The sequence below is a fragment of the Adiantum capillus-veneris genome, chromosome 7 (assembly GCF_014529385.1).
Source record: "Adiantum capillus-veneris isolate H3 chromosome 7, ASM1452938v2, whole genome shotgun sequence".
In the NCBI taxonomy this organism is placed as follows: Eukaryota; Viridiplantae; Streptophyta; class Polypodiopsida; order Polypodiales; family Pteridaceae; genus Adiantum; species Adiantum capillus-veneris.
The window spans coordinates 132,775,189-132,785,569 of record NC_140937.1 but is presented as its reverse complement, the minus strand read 5'-3'; the positions used below and the strand labels follow the sequence as shown (position 1 = coordinate 132,785,569).

The window sequence follows — 10,381 nt, the reverse complement described above, 5'->3', positions numbered from 1 at the left end:
AGCAGGCACTTTGGGATGCTAAGAATACATACGCTCATGCATTCATTGTGCTTTGTGTCAAGCATTCCATTACTCCACACATTCACTCAACACAAACAACAAAACAAGCACGGAATAGGCTAGCTTCTTTGTATGTAGGTATGGATTTGGCAAACAAGAACTAGAGTCCTAGGTTATCGACAAGGACGATGATACATACATATTTCTTATGGGAATGAAAGATCTCATTGAGAAGTTATTTGCCATTGGTGTAATTATTTTTGATCGACAGTTTTTGATGGTTTGCCATGTTCTTATCAGACTTTTGCCTCCACCTTTAGCTTGTGAAAGAGAGTAAAGATGATGTGAAGTTTGATGCTCTTGTCTATGTATTGTTGTAAAAGGCACAATCTAGGAAAAATAAGGCTAATTAGCGTGCTGTTTGTTAGGAAATAAGACGTAGCTAAATAGATAATTGAGTAGATTACTTAATGGAGAGAGACAGATTTATATACACGAGATTATAGAGTAGAGAGAGAGAGAGTACACACGATATACATGGTTCACCCAATGTGGGCTACGTCCACGGGAAAGCAGCCACTCAATGGCTTTAGTATTTCAAAACAAGAAGTAGTTTACAAAGGGATTATACCCTTAATGGAGCTCCCGCCTTGCTTCACTCTCACCACCTCACACTCACCTTGTTGCATCAACTTCACACTATGAAATGTGTGTAGAAATGGCCTCTTTTTATAGGCCAAAAGGGCTGCCCTCTCTTATGAGAGACAGCCATGTGTAGCCGCCCTTGTGCGAATAAATCCAAATCGGACCCTCCAATTCGCCCATGTGTGGCCGCCCTTGAGAAGACAAGTCCGCTTTTGAATTCGGCCACCGGCCACCGACCATTGACTTTCGACCACCGGCCACCGGCCATTGACTTCCGACCACCGGTCATCGGCCATTGACTACCGGCCACCGGCCAACAGACCGATTGTTTTCCGACCACTTTCCGGCCGCCGTCCGGCCATAATATTCCGGCGAAAAAGAATATTCCGGAGAAAAAAAAAGTCTTGGGGACCTCCGCCCCCGAGGCCTTTAAAGTTGCCCCTAATTCTTGTCCGTGAAAATTTTGGTTTCCGGTGAGTGATTTTCCTTCACGCACAATGGCTTCTCCTCATAATGGGGGCCTTACAAATGTGCGCTTTTACCACAAAAAATTACAAGGGTAAATCAGGCTCCATACCTAACAATCTCCCACTTGGAGACTGATCTCCAAATCAAACCTGTGACTGCTTTCCATTCTGGCTTCTTATCCTTGAATGCCGATTGAAGATGAGCAAAAGCTCAACTTCTCCTTGTTGACCACCTTTGTAAACATGTCTGCAGGATTTTCACTTGTATGCACTTTTCCTAGCTTTAGTTGTCCCTCTTCCAAAAGAGTGCGTATGAAGTGATATCTCACCTCAATGTGCTTTGTCCTTGAATGAAAGGCTGAGTTCTTCGCAAGATGGATAGCGCTTTGGCTATCACTGTACAAAACACAATTGTCTTGTTTGAATCCAAGCTCTTCTAAGAATCTGTGAAGCCACATAATTTCTTTGCTTGCCTCCGTCATTGCTACATACTCTGCTTCCGTGGTAGAAAGTGAAACCACTTTCTGCAGCTTTGAAGCCCAGCTTACTGCTGTGCCTCCAACCATGAACACATAGCCAGTAGTGCTCCTTCGAGTATCTTTGTCACCTGCCATATCTGCATCAGCATACCCTTCTAGAAAAATATCAGTTCCTCCAAAATACAAAGCATTTGTTGTTGTCCCTTTTAGATACCTAAGTATCCACTTCACAGCTTGCCAATGCTCTTTACCTGGGTTGTCCATGAACCTACTCACAACTCCCACTGCATGTGCAATGTCTGGCCTTGTCCAGACCATAGCATACATTAGAGAACCTACCGCTGCAGCATATGGAGCTTTAGACATATAGGCTATCTCCTCTTGTGTCTTCGGACACATATCCTTCGTTAGTTTAAAATGACCAGCCAAAGGTGTAGAAACTGGTTTTGCATTTTGCATTGCAAACCTTTCTAGTACCTTCTTGATGTAATCTTCTTGAGATAGCTTTATTGTCTTCTTCGTCCTGTCCCTTGATATTTTCATACCAAGTATCCTCTTTGCAGCACCTAAATCTTTCATTGAAAAAGATTTGGACAGCTCCTCTTTTAGGTCTTTGATGTCCTGCATGTTAGCACTTGCAATCAACATGTCATCAACATATAACATTAGGATGATGAATTTCCCATCTCCCAAATTCTCCGTGTAGACGCAGTGATCCGAGTTGCATCTTGTGAATCCATGATCCAACATCCATCGATCAAACTTCAAGTACCATTGTCTTGATGCTTGCTTTAAACCATACAAGCTCTTCTTTAATCTGCAAACCATTTTCTCCTTACCTTTTACTTCATACCCCTTTGGTTGAAGCATGTAGATTTCCTCCTCTAAGTCACCGTGAGGGAATGCCGTATTTACATCCATTTGCTCGAGATTTAGATCATGAGCAGCCACAAGGCTTAAGACAAGCCTAATTGAGTTCATTTTTACAACAGGAGAAAATATTTCATTGAAGTCAATACCTTTCTTTTGAGAAAAACCTTTTACCACAAGCCTAGACTTGTACCTTTTCTTCCCACCTTCTTCTTCCTTTAGCTTGTACACCCATTTGTTTTGAAGTGCCCGCTTACCTTTAGGCAACTCAACCAACTCCCATGTTTGGTTGCGATGTAGTGAGTCCATCTCCACTTGCATGCTCTTCGTCCATTCTTCTTTGGATTCATGTTGCATAGCTTCTTCATATGATTCCGGCTCTCCAGAATCTGAGATCAAGAGATGGTTGAAGGAAGGAACAAACCTTTCTAGAGGTCTACTTGCTCTTGTAGATCTTCGGGGAATAGGTTGAGGCTCCTCATTTGGTTGACGTTATTGCACATTGTCACCGTTTGCAGTCCTTGAGTCTTCACCGTCCTCAAGCTCCATGTACTCATCACCTGTTTCTTTTGTTTGTTTTCTTTCCAAGTAATCTTTGTACATATTTTGTTCGTTAAAAATTACATCCCTACTCCTTAAGATTTTACCATCTTCAGGATTCCATAGGCGATACCCAAAGTCTCCTTCTCCATAGCCAATGAACAAACACTTTTTGGACTTTGCATCTAACTTTGATCTTAGGCTTCTATCTATGTGCATGAAAGCCTCACACCCAAACACTTTGAGAAATGCATAATTCACCGGTTTACCTGTCCATGCCTGTTCTGGAACTCCCCCATCCAATGCCGTTGAGGATGACCGATTGATTAAGTACACAGACGTACTTACAGCTTCCGCCCCATGTAGCCACATGCTTCGTGCTCGTTCCATGATTGTCCTGTTCATCCTTTCCGAAATCCCATTTTGTTGAGGTGTCCTTGGGGTTGTCCTTTGCCTCCGAATGCCATTGCTAGCACAAAAGCTTTCAAAAGCTTGGCTGCAATATTCGCCTCCATTGTCGGATCTGAGGCATTTAACCTTGGTACCTGTTTCATTCTCCACAAAGGCTTTCCACCTTTGAAATATGAAAAATACATCGGATTTATTCTTCATGACATAAACCCATGTTTTTCTAGTCGCATCGTCTATGGATGTTACATAGTACAATGAGCCACCAAGTGATAGTGTACTTGCAGGACCCCAAACATCAGAATGAACCAACTCAAGTTTTTTATTTTTTCTTTCATTTCCTGATTTTTGAAATTTTACCCTCTTTTGTTTACCATAAACACAATCTTCACAGAACTCTAAGTCCACTTCTTTCAAACCTGGTAGAAGCTTCTTTGTTTGAAGGATTTGCATTCCTTTGGCACTCATATGCCCAAGTCGGTAGTGCCACACTGCACTGTCAACTTCTGTAGTTGCTGCACAAGCTAAAGGTTGCGTGCTAATAGTACACAAGTAAAGTGTACCAACTTTTTCACCCTTGGCAACCACCAAAGATCCCTTTGAGATCTTCCACCGTTTGTTTTCGAATGCAATGTTGTGAACTTCATCGTCCAATTGTCCTGTAGAGATCAAATTTTTGCGAAGAGAAGGAACATGCCTAACATCTTTAAGCTTCCATTCATTTCCGTTAGCAGTTTTGACAGAAACTGTACCTTTGCCGACAATCTCACAAGCTTCATCATCTCCCAAGTATACATACCCAAAATTACCTTTGGTGTAGTCTTGGAAATGTTTCTTGTGTGGTGTCGCATGGAATGAAGCCCCGGAATCTACTATCCAGGAATTAGACATATTGTCTAATGAGAGAATTAGAGCATCTTGCTCTACTTTACCTGCCACATTGGCCTCCGATGTTGGCTTGTTGTCTTGAGACTCTGTCTCCTTCTTCTTCTTGGAACAGCAATCCTTCTTGACGTGGCCCTTCTTGCCGCAGTTCCAACATTCAAGAACTGACTTTGTGCGTGACTTGCTCCGCCTTGAGCGATCACGACCCTTTTGGTTTTTGAACCTCTCCTTAAGCCTTCCTCTTGTTTCCACTGATAGTGCAACACTTGATGATTCTCCTGTGCTTCTCTTTCGCATTTCTTTGCTTAGGAGAACACCCACAACATCATCAAACTTAAGAGTATTTGTGCCAGAGATAGAATTACTTACAGCCATCACAAGGCTGTCCCAACTATCCGGTAGAGATGATAGTATAAGGAGAGCTCGCACTTCGTCATCGAAATTGATTTTCACTGATCGAAGTTGACTTATGTTTGTGTTAAAGTCATTTAGGTGTTCTGCAACTGAACCATTCTCTGCCATCTTTAGATTGAACAAGCACTTCATAAGAAATACCTTATTGGATGCCGATGGTTTCTTGTAGAAGTCGTCAAGTGACTTCATCAAGTCCTCCGTGGTCTTCATCTCCGAAACATTGAAGGCCACCGTTGACGCCAAGCTTAACCGGATTGTTCTCAGTGCCTTTCGATCAAGGACAATCCATGCTTCATCTGCCATTGTTGCGGGCTTCTTCGCAAGACCGCCTAGTGGCAAATAGAGGTCCTTCTGGTAGAGATAGTCTTCAATCTGCATCTTCCAATGTTGGTAGTTTTTGCCGTTGAACTTCTCAATCTTGAGCTTCCCTTCCTCCGCCATAACTCCCACTCAATTCAAGGAATCCTTTCCTTGAGATAATTTAGCTACGAGCAAACCTTGCTCTGATACCAGTTGTTAGGAAATAAAACGTAGCTAAATAGATAATTGAGTAGATTACTTAATGGAGAGAGACAGATTTATATACACGAGATTATAGAGTAGAGAGAGAGAGAGTACACACGATATACATGGTTCACCCAATGTGGGCTACGTCCACGGGAAAGCAGCCACTCAATGGCTTTAGTATTTCAAAACAAGAAGTAGTTTACAAAGGGATTATACCCTTAATGGAGCTCCCGCTTTGCTTCACTCTCACCACCTCACACTCACCTTGTTGCATCAACTTCACACTATGAAATGTGTGTAGAAATGGCCTCTTTTTATAGGCCAAAAGGGCTGCCCTCTCTTATGAGAGACAGCCATGTGTAGCCGCCCTTGTGCGAATAAATCCAAATCGGACCCTCCAATCCGCCCATGTGTGACCGCCCTTGAGAAGACAAGTCCGCTTTTGAATTCGGCCACCGGCCACCGACCATTGACTTCCGACCACCGACCACCGGCCATTGACTTCCGACCACCGGTCATCGGCCATTGACTACCGGCTACCGGCCAACCGACGGGTTGTTTTTCGACCACTTTCCGGCCGCCATCTGGCCATAATATTCCGGAGAAAAAAAAAGTCTCAGGGACCTCCGCCCCCGAGGCCTTTAAAGTTGCCCCTGATTCTTGTCCGTGAAAATTTTGGTTTCCGGTGAGTGATTTTCCTTCACGCACGATGGCTTCTCCTCGTAATGGGGGTCTTACAAATGTGCGCTTTTACCACAGAAAATTACAAGGGTAAATCAAGCTCCATACCTAACACTGTTAAATAGGAATTTGTGGCTGCATAGCAAAAGATGAATGCCAATATTGCCACTTCCAATGCTTCCACAAGCAGCATGCCTACCCCATAGCTGCTGCTTCTTCAAATAACAAGAGGTCCAAGAAACCTAGTGTTAAAGGAAAAAAAAAAAGCTAAAATGTAATCACTCAAAGACAAATTATCATCTCATCAAGCAATGCCCTAAGCTTAAAGATAAAGAGGCTCAAAAGAAATAGGCAAATACAACCATTGCAAATGACATAGCCAAGGTACAACCAGGGTTCCATGCGAGGACAAATTTAACTAACTGATGGCTATCAAAAAGTTGTTGAATCACACATACATCTCAATTCATGGAACTCAAAGTAAATTTGGCATACGTTGAGTGCAAATGGTTTGGAAAATGTAAGTACTTTGATTCTTCATCAGTAATATCCAGGTATTCTACATTAGGCTTTGCTATTTTAGTTTTCAAGCCACAAGGCGTGCTCCTCTTAAGCTTGAAACTTGGACACTCTAGGCTTTGAGCCACAAGGCTTGAGCTCGAGACGAGAGAACTTTACAGCAGCCCTGCCCTTTTCCCTAAGACGTTTCGAGTTCGAAACTCTTAGGAGAGGTCTCTTTGCATTCAGACATCAAAACTTTCTTCTTCTCCTCTTCCTACCTCCTGCGGAGCAAAGCCATTTGGGTATCCACAATTGACGAAGAAACGCAATCAAGTTGACACTGGAGCCTAGCTATGGAGCTCTGCGCTTGATCTGCCAATGCGGTTGCTGAGCTAACAAGAACTCTGAGGTTCTCATTCGCTTGCTGTGAAAGTGGTGCAGGTTTTAGCAGAGCTTCCAAGATATGATCCACCGATGCATCCAAAGTGTGAAGCTCGGGAAGGAGGTTGGCGCATTCCCGACTTCTCTTTTGTTGCAGAATCTCTGCGTTGAGCTGGCCTTCGAGGGCGAGCAGGCAGGGTACCCAAGTATGCTGTGGGGAATGGGTCATCATTGGGCATGGTGATTTGCGAAGAGGAGAGAGGGCCGTTAAGAGAAGCCTGAGGAAGAATAGGACACACATCTGGCCTCCATGCAGAACCTTGGACATGGCATCGGAGCCAGAAGAGAACGCCAGGCTATGATGATGATGACGACTGCAACTAGAGGGCTGGCAACGCAGCCTGTCGCTTACCTTTCTCAGCATGGAAGTGCAAACTTTAAGCCTATGTGCAGTGGATCTCTGAATTTTCTGGATGCCTTTCCCCTCACCCTGTTGGTGTGTCCTTTCTTGGACATGCTTTAACGAGAGGAGATGACGCTTTGCCCGCTGGATTTCTGCCTTCCGGACCCACTTCAGGCTCTGCAGGCGTCGGAGTGCATTGTGGACGGCCTTCACATCAGCATGTGTACTTAACAAGCTCTCTTTTAGAAGACAACAAACATCCAGCATTTTGACACTGTCTTCCATGTATTGTCGTATCATCTTGTTCGAAGGCCCTGTCATGGCCTCGGGCCTTGCAAACTGTGTGTTGATGAAATGGGTCATGGATGTGTGAGTGGAGACCACCACATCTAAAGCTTGGCAGATCCAGGTGAAGCTCACCAGATTTGATGTTGAAGTATCACTTTTTTCTGTGCTGTGAAGTAGCTTTTGTAGCTTCTCTGCAAGGCTTGCATCAAACTCTTGAGAGGGAGAGGGGATGTCTAACGCAAAAATGCGGGCATGGGAGTGACGATGATGGAAGGGTCGAGGATGGAGGTCTGAGAGTAAAGAGGAAAAGAAAGAGGTGCAAACCATGGTAATGAGCTTATATGAAGAAGCCGAGTCTGTTGTATGGAGGCAAGAGAGGGGAGCTTGGCTTATATTGATGAGGGGTGGATGGGTAGCAATGCAATGAACAAAATAAGTATTTGTCTTGAGGAAGCTGGGCTGGCCAAAGTGGGTCTTTTAGCAGACAGCCATAGCTGGCCTTTGCTGTGATGAGCTCGTGTACAAGCTTTTTATAGCTTTGAGAAAAGAGGAACTTCACAACGTGCTTGAAATTCAGCACCATGGCTGCGTATTGCTGCTGCCTTGGCCAATATAAATGGTATGGTGCTCCCTTGCTGCAAAACATGAGTGCAACATGTGAATCAACTTCCCTCCTTTCATGGTGCGGGCATGTTACCCACGTATTTTCAAAACTTAAATCAAAGCTATTCAGTTAGATTATCAAGCAAAGCATCCACAACCTTCATACTTACCAATAAACATGGTGCACATGTGCAATTAGCATGTGCCCCTAGAATCATTTTTAACCTTTTGTCGAATTTTTACCATCATTTTGACCTTTTTGTAGTAATTTGTTGCCTTTGCATGGAGAGGACTCACACCGACTCATGAATGTGACACTCCAATCTTGATTGCAATCATGGTAGACTCACGACACTTGAACCTTTGACCTTGAGGACCTTACTTATTGCCCTATTGTTATCGATTTTTTGCCCTAAGACCCTTTTGTATTCAAGATCCTCCTCTAGTGGATAGATTCCCAAGCCATGGAAAGTGTAAAGCCATTTGGATTATATTGTGTACAATTACATCAAGAATATTTTTAATTTGCTCGATAAGAAATGTACATACATATGAAATCTATTTAAACACACATACATATACATTCATACAATGTATAAGGGGGGGTTATGTTTAGAGAGTGAGCGTACATAGTATACTTAAGAATAGTGTACATGTCCCTTTCCCCCTAGGTTCTGACAGTTCTACAACTAGAGTTTTTTTGCTTAATTGCTAAGAATATGTAGGTTCATGCATTCATTAGGAATGGAATGGGGTCTAAGGGGGTCTCTTTATTTGTTATGGGATTAAAAAGGAGATTATGGAAGGGGCAAATGGGTGGACATCATGTAGACTGAAATGATGGCTATGACAGGGTCTAAAAGTAAGTGGTCAAACTTGTACTCTTTTATAAAATATAAAAAGAAAATCTCTTATAAATTCTAAAAATTAAATTTTTCTCTAAGTAGTTGAGTAAAAACCAATCCTTTGTCTCTTCAGTGTGGCTGCTAGTTTCTCTCCCCTTCTCTCCTAAAAGGGAGTCCCTCCCAAAACATGCCGATCATTCCCTCCCTCTCTCTCTACTGTACCATTTCTCACTTCTCTTCACTTCACCTTGCAAGTTGCTTCTCTTTCCTTCCTTTCAGTTTTCCCTCCCAAAAGCTCTGCAGCAGAAGTTTGAACATCCTTTCCCTCCTCAAGCTTACTGTATTCTCGAAGGATGCATTCTCCTCAAGCTGAAGTTCTCCATTTCTCCATAGGCCTCACTAAACACCTATAGCTAAAGCTGAAGATCTGCAACATATCCTTCTGCTAGATCATCTTTCTTTCTGTCCGCAACAAGTTTCTTGCTCCTTCTCCATTAAGCTCTCTAGAGAAGAACTACTTCCATGTCAAGCTTTACAATATTATCTTCCCCATTAAGACAATAAGAAGGTGGAACAGTATAGTAGTAAGTGGAATCCTTCACCTTTGTGTATCACCATCAAGAATCTTGTTCTTTATACAGCTAAGAACATGGAATTATAATGTCTAATCATAAGTGTTTGTCTGCAGGTTGTGCCACTATTTCCCATGGCATCATCAGGTACTTGACGACCCAGGAGTGTCATTGACTCCATTTCATGCAGCACTGTACAAAATGACAATGGATATTGGGTGACAATGGAGTTCAAACGAATGATATGGACGACAATGCAACCCAGCTCAAAGAGGTGGACACAAGGTCTCATGGAGACACATGGCTTCTTGAGCACACCATTTTAAGAGAAGAATCATGGAGTTCAAGAAAACACAAGACAGCAAGAAGCTTGCGAAGGTGAAGCACGTGTATGTTGCTTCACAGCTAACGCTAGAGACAGCAGTGGCTTCATCGAGGTTTCCTGCAAATTGTAGTTTTATTTATCTTTCAAGCTTTTCGATCGTCTATTTAGTATTTTTGCCTTGTGTGTTGGTGTTTCTTTTGATGACTGTAAGATTTTCATTGCTTGTTCATGTTTGCAGGTGTTTTTCTATCCGATTTTTTAGAGTGGGAGCTAATAGAGTCCTTCACAGGAACTTTTGAGGCCATCCACACTGAGCTTGACAAGTTGCTCTATGCTGGTTGTCCATCCTTTGAGTTATTTTGCTTGTAATTTGCACATTTCAAATCCAAATCAAGTTTTTAAAAGACCACTATGCTCTTAGGGACTAGTGCTAAGTATGTTATCAGTTTAAGCTCAATCTATTACAATGGGACATGAATCATGATCCATGTATCTTTGTGTCAGAATGCATTGAAACTTGGCGTACACCTTCCTCTTAGTCCAATGATCCTTGCTATATGGTTTTTA

The 10,381-nt window shown here is 42.8% G+C and overlaps 1 protein-coding gene across 1 annotated transcript; it reads right to left on the bottom strand.

Moving 5' to 3' along the window:
• Positions 1–6,291: 6,291 nt before the first annotated feature.
• On the bottom strand, positions 6,292–8,552 carry LOC147454648 (uncharacterized). Its single transcript, XM_086517394.1, has one exon. It carries the CDS (start codon positions 7,794–7,796, stop codon positions 6,672–6,674), a length of 1,125 nt encoding a protein of 374 aa, XP_086373520.1. The 5' UTR covers positions 7,797–8,552; the 3' UTR covers positions 6,292–6,671.
• Positions 8,553–10,381: the final 1,829 nt, after the last annotated feature.